The following is a 10,916-nucleotide window of genomic DNA, read 5'->3' on the forward strand; positions in this document are numbered from 1 at the left end:
CATGGTCTCGCCATTTTGGGTGCCGTTCCCTTCTCGACACGGGTCGGGCGCGGGAATGGAGAACGTCCGGGATACGGTCAATTACATTCAGATACTTTGACCGGAGTTTGTAGACAAATTTGGGGGGAAAATTTGAGATTTTGATTTCTCGAAATTAAAAATAAGACAGATTTGAGACAAGGTAATTTGATAATGAATTGAAATAACTTAGAAAAATGACATAGAAGAATAATTGAGCATTTTAGATAACTATATTTAGAATGAGAGAATTTAAGAGCACTTAACGTATTAATATTAATTTAGGAGCAATAACTAATATTAAACTATCTAAGTACTTGAAATATAATTATATAATAGTCAAATTTATAATATCTTTATAGCTCTATTTTTTATATAATTTTGAATTTTCCTAGCCGAATCCCCGCACACGTATCTATAACTGGATACGCACCCCAGAATCTTTAAATTTAGATTTTGTCTAATCCGATGCTCGGATCCGTACCCGTATCGGGTACCCGCACCCGAGTCCGTGCATCTTAGACGCTAGTCATGTTGTTCTGGTTCTTTTTAGCTGCAGTCCCCATTCCTCTTCCATATCTTTTGATACCATTGGGATTAGTAGCTGCTGGACAGACCACTGGAGTAGTATCCATGTTAAAATCTACCCCTTTGTTGACTGAAGAAGCTACAGACGTATTTGTCTCATCATTGCTAGTCAAACTCTGAAAGCTATTCTGTCCCCTGAAAGAACTTTTGGGAGTTTTGGATCTTTCAATCCCTTGTTTTTTTGAAGGGTTAACATTGTTGTTGATGTTACTGTCTTTGCCCTTTCTCTTACTAACAGTTTTCCATTCTTCATCTTGAGTAGTAACTTCCATAGAGTTCCCCTTGTTCTTTGATATTCTCTGGTTTGCCAACTGGTTCGTATTATTGTTTGGGACAGATGTAGGAACATATTTGGTTTGAGGGAGAGATTGTGGAGGTTTATCTGTTCTCTTCTTTTCCATCCATTAGGACCTTGAGAATGATGGTTGTTAGGTATATGTTGAACTTCATTCCTTTTGGGGGCACTTTTTAGCTCAACGTGCAAAATTCTGCAGATGTTATCTTGGTGCCCTGGCACCTTACAGTGAAAACAAAAAGGTGGAACACTTTCATATTCCACTCTTTGGTTGATGATATCTAAGTTGCCATTACTATTTAATATGTGGATATTGATTTCATGAACTAAACTTTGCATCAAGTCAATTTCCACCCATATTTTAGCAGTAGTAGGCCTCGTTTTTGTCGTTGTGGCTTTATCCATAGCAAGAGGAATTCCTACTTGGGCTAGGATTCTGCACAAAGCATCCCATTCATAGTAGTGCCTTAGGAGTCCTGGGAGAGTAATCCAGACAGGGGTATGAGTAGTTTCCATCACAGGTTTAAACTTTGTACTCCAAGTGAGAATTTGCATGATATGATCCCCTTCAAAAGTCACAATTTCTAGAAGAAACCTCTAAGTGGTCCTCTTTGTTGTCAAAATCTAGAAACACATGCCTCATATCAAAGGCCCCAATTTTAATTGAGCCTCTTGCGGGGATGATTTTGGTGAATTCGTTGCGAATAACGTCAATGGAAGGGCGGATGCGGGTAACCTGACCTATTATCGTCCATTTGCAAGTTTGGGCAAGTAATTTGTTCTCCTTTTCTTAAAAATCACAGTAGGTTTGCCGTTGATAAGTTCAAATCCTCTCGATTGGAGGCGGATTCTTTCTTTATCTTTCGACACCAGAGCAGTAGCATACGAATTTTGAGCTGGGTCTTCGATGGGTGGGATAGGGTTGTTGGATTTTGGAACTTGAGGTGGAAATTGTACCGGGTTAATGTTAGCAGTTGGAGGGAATAGAGTTGGTTGCCCTCCTTTTGATGGGAGATTGGGGAAAGCAGCTTGTGAGAGAGGTGGATGGGGTGGGTCTGGTAGTAGAGCTGGAATCTTCGCCGATAAGACCATGGTGGCCTGCCGGAGCAGATCCCATGTTACCGTTACCGGTGAGTGGAAATATCCGTTGGGAAAGAAAAGTTAGGATAGAGGAGAGAGAATTGAGGAATAGGAGCTTTATTCCTTCTTTAGTGCTGCTAATCTTATTCCTCAGCTTCATGGATTTGTAGACGATGGTACAATGTCTGGAAATATATATCACTAATACATATAAGAGGGAAGAAAAATATGTAGTTCCTGTATATCATCTTAGCTGTCTTGGCTTTTCCTTTTATATACATATAATAATAACTAAGTGTTATCCAAATATAATTTTCAACTAATTAAAAAAAAAAATACCAGGAACTACATATTTTTCTAAAAATTTAAGTGGAAGAGTAGAGGGATGTGCCCATCATCCCGAGTTTTTAAGGTTGCAGTTGGCCCAAAGGGATGGCTCCAGACAGATTTCTCCGTCATGAAAGAAAAATCTAAATATAATTTTCCAGGGAAGCCTAATAATTTTTTACAGAATGGTATATCTCTTGGGATGAAAGAAAATTAGAAAAATATAGAGGAAGCTAAATGTTGAAGCAAACTAAGAAGGTTATAGAAAAAGGTGAGGAAGGATCAAGTTATTTTTGGGAACATACATGATACATCCTGTTAAATTTATCGTCAGGTCACAAGTCTTGCAATAGGTGAGGACATAGGTTGTGAAGTTCATTCCCGTACATTGTATGTTGTAACAAAATTAAAACTTCGTGATATGCTGTCCATTGATGGACTCTTTTCCTCAAAGTCATTAGGCTAGATCTGGAGTCCAATATTGCAAAGTATAGAACAAAGAGTTGGATTAAATGCTATATAGATCAAGTATGTTTGTTCAGGTCTTCCCTAGGTGTTGCACCTGTGAATAAGAGTCTCTTAAACCTAAGCTGTGAATCAGCTAAATTGGTGTATCTTAGAAGGTGCAGTTAACTAGCAAACGTTCCCTTTACATAATATGGTTGTTGGCTTGTTGCTGTGGAAAAGGTCTACAGCTGTTTTTAATGTGAGCACTGAGCAGTAATATGGCTAAACTGGTTCGAAGTGGTTTGTTTAGGCCGATTCTATTATTGGCAAGGGATGAGTACTGCTTTAGAGCAGGAAAAGGCTGAGGAAAAAATCTTTAGATATAGTAACAAAGCCTGACAAGGCTTACTAGAGAATGGAGTTCAAGGTTTCACTTCCAGAATCTCCTCGGCATCAATATCTACGGTTTAGTAGCATCACACATTGTGCGTGAATCAGAATGGGCTCAGTTTGAAGCCTGTTTTTCTTGAGCCCTAATGAAAGAGAACTATTGGGGAATCTTCTATAAGAAGTCTTAACTCCTCATAATGCTTAGCAAGATCGAGCAACTTGTTTAATGACGGAAACCTTTGCATGATAAACTTTTTTCATTATTGAAGATGCTACTAATGCCCATATACTCTAGCAAGTTTAGCGCAAAGGCATTAAAGCTGCTTTTATAAAAGATGTCGGCGTAGGCAGACTTAACATTGGTTGGAGCAGCTGGTGGAAAGAAAGTACTAGTCAGCATGGGAGAGTATGTAACAACCGTTTTCAATCAATGGTAGTCAGATGTTCTTATTCTCCTCTTTGAATTCCCGTATTAAGCAGGGGTTGTTGTTTGCTAAAATTTCAAGCCTATAGAGTTAGGACTTAGGTACTAGTAGTGACAATAGTAAAGGGGCCACTATTTATGCTAGTGAAATATAACGCAACTGGGCCTAGTTAGCCTGACCCGTTTTGCGGTACTAGAGGATCTTGAACTAGTAGGTGCAAAGATGCCAGATATAATTACTGCTGAACTGAAAGAGATTGCGTAGGATAATGAAGTTGAAGAGGATGCTTTTAGAGAGAAAGTTGAGAGAAGCTCTAATATAACATTCAGAGAAGTATGATTTTGGTTGGATGGATATAACAACCAAATACGATATTATGTTGAGAAAGGGGCTGCTGGTTATATAAACACCAAAGCAACCTATACAAGGGATAAGAGACATTTTCATTGAGCCAGAATTTGCATAAGGGTGTCGAATTCATAATCCTCCTGCAAACTTAAGGGGCTGGTGGTGTTGATAGTTCCCTGAAGTGATGCAGAAGAGGTTATGATAGAGATCCTATTCACAGATACCAGCGTTCAGTTGTTGGCCAGATATGGCTGAGGTGAGTGGTCATCTCATCTAAAAGCTTCAACTGTAAGAAAGCAAACTTGTATTTGCTTAATTATTATCTTCAACAGCTTCCACATGTATGGTCTCTATTCTGATGAAAAATGCAGTTGGAGAATGAAGCACTCCGATTCCAATATGTGAAACACTTTCTTCAAACTGTACACATTTCAAATGCTAATTGAAGCTTTAATCCTTTTCAATAGGTTAACTAAAAATATTTATGTTAATTTCTTCTTTTAGAGCAGTTAATATAATTACGGAAATACATATCAAGAGCACCTTGGAAAGAGTTATCCGGTACCTGTGTTTGGGGGTTGGGGAGGTAACATGTACCCCGTGGAATTAGTCAAGGTGCAGGCAACTTGTTCCGGACACCGGACACCAGGTTATCAAAAAAAAAAAAAAAAAAAAAAATCATTAAAAGCACCAATTTAGATCACAACTATATGGGTTAGTTCCTTGATAAATACACGTCCAAACGGCCCACACCAAGATACCGTCGCTTGATATCCGTGTCATGACACTGCTCAAGTATTGCAGTATCTGCAGTGAGGTCTCTTCTGTGGGAAGCTCAAAGCTTATTGACTCCTCCAGATTCTTTGCTTCTCCTTTGTCGTTCTCATTTCATCACCCTCCAAGAATCTTATAATTTTTTTTTTTTTTGCATATGGACAGATACCAGAGGATGCACGTAGCAATGCTTGGGTCTCTTTTGATGGGAAGAGAAGGCAACAACTCTCTAGAGGAGATTCTGTTCGCATATATATGAGCGAGCATCCACTACCTACAGTTAACAAGTCTGATCAGACAGGTGATTGGTTTCATAGCTTGGTTCGTTGTCTAAATTGGAACGAAAGACTAGACCAGAAAGCACTCTGAAGTGATGAAAAAAAAAAAAAAAAAACAAAGCCACTCTGAAGTTATTGAGATTAGTCCTCTCGTTCGTGTAAAGTAGTGTACAGCCATATTGGTAAGAGCAAGAGAATTGCTATAGTAGTGAGAGTCTATACGGTTATAGTTACTGTTTGGCTGTGATATATGCAGTTAGGTTATACCCTCTTTTTCAGCTGTCTTGATTTATTTATTTTATTTTTCAAAGTAAGAAATTTGTACAGAGCTATTTTCATATGATAATTATAAAGTTCCAATCTTTACGCATCTGGTTGAGATACTAGTGCTTCTTGGTCATGGTCCCAAATGATGTAACTTCATCAAGAATTTGTTGAAGTTTCTCAACTTACCTGATTAAAATGTGGTTGGCTTTTATCCGCAAGGGTGGCTGAGTTGGTTGAGCGTAAACTTTCATAATGGAGGTCTCAGGTTCGAACCCCTGCTACGACAGCAGAGAATTTGCCTTCTGAGTCAAGCTCGTCGCACGGGACTTGCCTAGTTCGGGTTATCTTTTCTGTGTGGTTTGCAAGCTATTGCATGGGATCGAGGTTTACCTTGTGGCACCTAAAGGGTAGCGGCTGCGGTTTCCGTTGTCATAAAAAAAAATGTGGTGGGCTTTTGTCACTTTTTATTCTCCTCTCTATTTTTAACAGCAAACTTTTTATGCCTTTTACATTGAGCTAATAACAACAACAACATACCCTGTTGAATCCCACAGTGTGGGGTCTGGGGAGGGTTAAATGTACGCAGACCTTACCTCCAACATGGTAGGGAGGTTGTTTCCGAAAGACCCTCGGCTCAAAAGAAAACAAGAAAACAAGGGGAGAAAAGTCAGATACCGGCAAGTAAATCAAAGCAATGCGAAAATGAGAGAAAACAAGGGCAAAGAAGTCATGATAAAACAGCATGGAGAGACAAGACCCAACACATAAAAGCAGGAAACAAAGGGCAATAAAAAGTAGAGCAAAACTCGCCTACTAGTACGACAAAGAAGCGAGACTACCTACTAGCCTTCTATCCTAATCGGAGCCCTCCACAGCATCCTATCTAAGGTCATGTCCTCAGTAATCTGAAACTGCGCCATGTCCTGCCTAATCACCTCTCCCCAATATTTATTTGGCCTTCCTCTACCTCTCCTAAAACCGTCCATAGCCAACCTCTCACACCTCCGCACTGGGGCATCTATGCCTTTCCTCTTTACATGCCCAAACCATCTCAACCTCGCTTCTCGCATCTTGTCCTCCACCGATGCCACTCTCTCCTTGTCCCTGATATCCTCATTCCTGATTCCATCTCTCCTAGTGTGCCCACACATCCACCGCAACATTCTCATTTCCGCGACTTTCATCTTCTACACGTGAGAGTTCTTGACTGGCCAACACTCTGCCCCGTACAACAGAGTCGGTCTAACCACCACTTTGTAGAACTTGCCCTTAAGTTTTGGTGGCACTTTCTTGTCACACAGCACTCCGGAAGCGAGCCTCCATTTCAACCATCCTGCACCAATAATACTGAAATATATGTCTGGAGAATTTTATGTTGGGGACCACCCATTGTGAGGAACTCGAGAATTCAATGTTTCCAATCTTTAAGCTTTGCTATTGTTATTTTCCTTGATGTCTATTAATCCCAGTTCTAGAGCTGCTCTAATATTTTCCGATGTTCTTCGAGTTTACTGGCTCACAATATTCTTCCTTTCGCGCTTACAGTTTGTTTAGTCAAAGCTATTAGGGAACTGAAAGTGTTTTTTTTTTTTTTATTTTTAAACCGGTGCTTATCTCGGAGAGTTAGTGTTCGGTCAAGCTTTTGAATGTTTTTTAAGTGCTTTTAAGTAATAACAGAAAGGAAAAGAAACTGAAAAATGTAGTTATTTCGTGAACACAGAACTCAAGAGCTGCCTTTAAATTTTAGGATAGTGAAATTATTTTGGCTATTTAAATCATAATGCCCAATATATTTATGATGGTGAGTTTGTTTTGTTTAGTTGGCCAAAGCCAAAGACGACAGATCAGAGATTAGTCAAATGCTCTTAAAACCTACAAATAACTAATCCGTTTCCTTTCGTACACACCTTGCTAGTCAACACTCTCTAATTAATTTCCCTGCTTACTCTTTCGATGCCTGATATTTAATTTACTTCTATTTATGGATCCCAATGCAAACTAACTAAAATCTCATCATTCGCTTTTATATCTTGTCTAAGGAAACATGGAGTGAGACTAGAAAACTACTATATCTTCATTGAATTGAACGAGTACCTCTTAAGTACAGATATGCACTAATTTTAAGCCATAGTGGAATAAAACATTAAAGTATTAATTAAGCAATATAGTTAAAAAGCTAGTTCGAAGATAAAAAAACATCACATCAAACTTAAAGTTGATTAGTTAAATGCTTCCTCAGTTCGCTTTTACTTGTCATGTTTTGCTTTTCGAGAGTCAAGCTATATGGACTTTGATAAACATTTTAAGATGTAGTTTTTCATCATATTAATATGAGAAGAATTGCAGCTTATAGTATTTTTTTCGTATAGTTTTCGAACATTTATATTTTAGTTTTAAAATATTGAATTAATCTAATTTAATTTAGCTTTAAAGATTAATCAAATTGATTTTCGAGAACCGAAATGTGACAAGTAAAAATAAACGGAGTAGATTTTAGTTCTTGAATAAAAGGAAGACTCAAAATTAATACGTACTGACTTTATTTATTTATATATATGAAGGTTGAAACATCCCGAACAAAATACTAGCAACAAAAGTGAAAATAAATATAAATAATTATTAGACTTGTTCACACTGTTCCCACAGCTTGGAACCTTGGTTCTTTAGGAAGGAACTTCTGCTCATTATAAACATTCATGTATTCTCCAAACACAAAAGTTGGATAAGTAGTAGTTAATTCCATTTCATTTTTCTTAATATCCTTCTGATCATCCACAAGTAGCTCTGGTGCAGGAGCAATGGTGGCTTTCAATGAAGGGTTATAGAATGAAGCAATGGACCTCCTATTTCCATCTGGTTTTGACAAAACACGGTGCCAAACGCTCTTGTATTTCCCATTGCTAAGCACTTCAATTTGATCACCTATATAGAGAAGGAAAATCAAATTCAATAGTCAATTGAGCTTAAATAATGACTTTGAACATGAATATTTTGCGCTTTTTTTCCGTCGTCCCTCCTTCTTAATCTTAATTTTAGACTTTTCAGGGGCATAGTCAAATCCATGATTATTTGTACAGAGTTTGAACCAAAATTAATGGATTCAGATGGATCCCTTATGTTAACACTACAACCGCGTAGGGAAAAATTTCATTAGAAATGTCCCTATATATATGATGCATAAATATTAAAATGGATTTCAGTTATATGTTGATAGTGTAAAAAAATTTCATACTATCAGTATATAGTTTAACGTAACCTCTATTGACATGTTATTTACTATTTTACCAGGTTACCAACTTAAAATAATCTTTTTTTTTTCTATTTTACAAGCGATATTAATAACTAGACTCATTTGACTAATTTATGCTTTGATGATATTTAGCACATTTCTCTTTTTCATTGAAGGCTCACTATATTAATGTTGAGGGTAAATAAAAAATATCAAAATAAACGATGTTATTATAAAGAGGTTTGACTGTTGTGTCTTTTGAAGAAAAGAATGACTACCTGTGTTGATAACAATGGCGTAGGGAACAGGCAAAACATCGATCCATTCGCCGTCTTTCAGGATTTGAAGGCCATCAACTTGATCATCTTGAAACAGCAAAATGACACCACCAGCATCAGTATGAGCTCTTAGCCCATTCACTTTTTCTGGATGTGGGCATGGTGGGTAGTGGCTTACTTTTGTCCCAAAGAAAGCACCATTATTTTCACCTTCATTGAAGACTTTCTTGATGTATCCTTTTGATAACCCTAAGTTAACATCTATCACTTCCATCACTCTCTCTGCTAGCTGCTTCAGCTCTGATCTATACTCTTTCATTGTTTCCCTGTTAATTTATAAAATCACATAAATTCGTCATGAATTTTAACCTGAATGTAAAAGAAACTCAGATAATTATCATGCAGTAAATTTTCCAAGTTAATTTCACACGTCAAACTTTTTTTATTATAACAGTAAAATTTCAGTGTTAATTTGTCATGCTGAAGTAATTGAATATTTACCCTTTACGATGATAAAACTTTTGCATCAAGCTAAGGTGATTCTACTGTCATAGAAGATAAAGTTGAGTAATGTGACAAAAATAGTGTTGTGACCTTATAAAAAGTTAAGTAATATGGAAAAATTCTAGTACCATAATAATATTATAGTGGATAAAGTTTAGTGGCCCTAGGTGAAACTAATCCATAATTTTCTTGATGGAAACTGTTGTCAGTGGATGGAACAACATTTCGTTAATCCAGCCAAGATGCATTTTTTTATACTAAATAAAAGGGAAAAGGAAATTAAAATGTAAAGTTTTTGTTCTACTCTTAAAAACATTTCAAGAGATCATGAAAAATGGAGGGAAATATTATAATAATAAAAAATTGTGAGAGACATGTAAATTCATATATATTTGCTTTGCTTGGAAATATATAAAATCATTACTTGAATTGAGGAGTCTTGGAGGGCCATTCATTATCATCAGTGAGAAGGAAGACATCTTCCCAATCAACATTTTCAACTTTGCCACTTTTCTTGGTCTTCACCAACTCATTAAGCAACTTGACTGGTTTTGAATTCTTGAAAGCCTCCTCTCTTTCCACCTTAAAACATTCTGCAGATACCTTCTTCACCCTTTCAAGCAGCTCAACTGGAATTCCATGATTCACTAACTGCATGCGCAAATTGTCCCAATTCCCTTGTTACTTTACTAACATTATAATATTAACGAGTAATATTGCTATGCCTCAATTTCAAACAAGTTGGGGTAGATTATATGAATTTTCGCCGACCATGCCATCATGGTAAGCATTCATCAAAATTTTAACTAGATTTATGTTGACTATCAGCCTACTGCAATCCTCTTTGTTTATCCAGACTTGAGAAAAAAAGAATTTGAAAAAAAAAGAAGAGATGAATGAACATTTTAGGCCCATTTTCATGAGTGAGGTCACCATAATGTTATCGTCAATATTAAGAGGGGGTTGCATTGTCTGAGTTGGGGGAAGGGTGAAATCAAGAAATTACTTTCCTTTTACTTATACGCCTTCAGATGATGACCCCAACAGAAAGAAAATTATAGAAACACAAGCCATATTTTTTATAATAGATATCCATGCATGAACTTTCACAACAAAGAAAAAAATTGCAAAAGTACCTGAAAGAATCCCCATTCTTCACAGCCTTTGGAAATCTGAGCCAAGGTGTGGGCTCTCTCCTCTCCATCAAGCTTTGAGAAATCAATCACCGGAATAGTAGTCATTTTGAAGTAACAAACAACAACGAATAAACAGAGACTAAATTAGAAAATAGAGAGTAACAACAAGAGAGATTGTAGCAGTTTGATGGTCTAGAAAATATTGCCAACACCCTTTTTATAGCTAAAAATAGTCTCCCGTTATTCAATGACAAATTTTTAAAATTAAAGAACAATAAAGAGTAATATATTGCAACAGTAAAAGTAAGGTAATTAGTAAATGGACGGTGACACGATACTTAGAATTATTAAAAACAAGTTCAATGTTTTTTGTAAGTGCTTCCCCCACAACAGAAGCATTCTACGTAGCTAGTGATGATATGTTATAATTACATGATCATCGCCAAATAATTGATTAAATTAATACTTTAATGTTATTAGCAATGTAACCTTTTTATTTATTTATATGCACGATCCTACACGTTGATTGTTG

The 10,916-nt window shown here is 36.8% G+C and overlaps 2 protein-coding genes across 2 annotated transcripts in view; one reads left to right on the forward strand and one right to left on the reverse strand.

Annotated features, from left to right (window-relative positions):
- LOC132051865 (NAD kinase 2, chloroplastic-like) overlaps positions 1-5,064 on the forward strand; it is a 15,418-nt gene extending 10,354 nt beyond the window's left edge. Inside the window, exon 8 of the mRNA XM_059443117.1 lies at positions 4,858-5,064. Within this exon, the coding sequence (XP_059299100.1) occupies positions 4,858-5,061 (204 nt within the window). The 3' untranslated portion in view covers positions 5,062-5,064. The remainder of the gene's footprint in view (positions 1-4,857) is intronic.
- A 2,690-nt stretch (positions 5,065-7,754) lies between these two features.
- On the reverse strand, positions 7,755-10,585 carry LOC132054481 (1-aminocyclopropane-1-carboxylate oxidase 5-like). Its single transcript, XM_059446480.1, has 4 exons — positions 10,385-10,585; positions 9,673-9,899; positions 8,745-9,070; positions 7,755-8,159 (listed from the first exon to the last, which is right to left on the reverse strand). Exons 1-4 carry the CDS (start codon positions 10,487-10,489, stop codon positions 7,867-7,869), a joined length of 951 nt encoding a protein of 316 aa, XP_059302463.1. The 5' UTR covers positions 10,490-10,585; the 3' UTR covers positions 7,755-7,866.
- Between the last annotated feature and the right edge of the window lie 331 nt (positions 10,586-10,916).

The sequence above is a fragment of the Lycium ferocissimum genome, chromosome 4 (genome assembly GCF_029784015.1).
Source record: "Lycium ferocissimum isolate CSIRO_LF1 chromosome 4, AGI_CSIRO_Lferr_CH_V1, whole genome shotgun sequence".
NCBI classification, from domain to species: Eukaryota; Viridiplantae; Streptophyta; class Magnoliopsida; order Solanales; family Solanaceae; genus Lycium; species Lycium ferocissimum.

Excerpts from the sequence above, each read along its gene's own strand:
- LOC132054481 (XM_059446480.1), bottom strand. The coding sequence starts at position 10,489 with ATGACTACTATTCCGGTGATTGATTTCTCAAAGCTTGATGGAGAGGAG. Across the intron at positions 9,071-9,672 it reads TCCAAGACTCCTCAATTCAA|GGAAACAATGAAAGAGTATA; the intron begins GTAATGATTTTA and ends ATAAATTAACAG. Across the intron at positions 8,160-8,744 it reads CGCCATTGTTATCAACACAG|GTGATCAAATTGAAGTGCTT; the intron begins GTAGTCATTCTT and ends TTCTCTATATAG.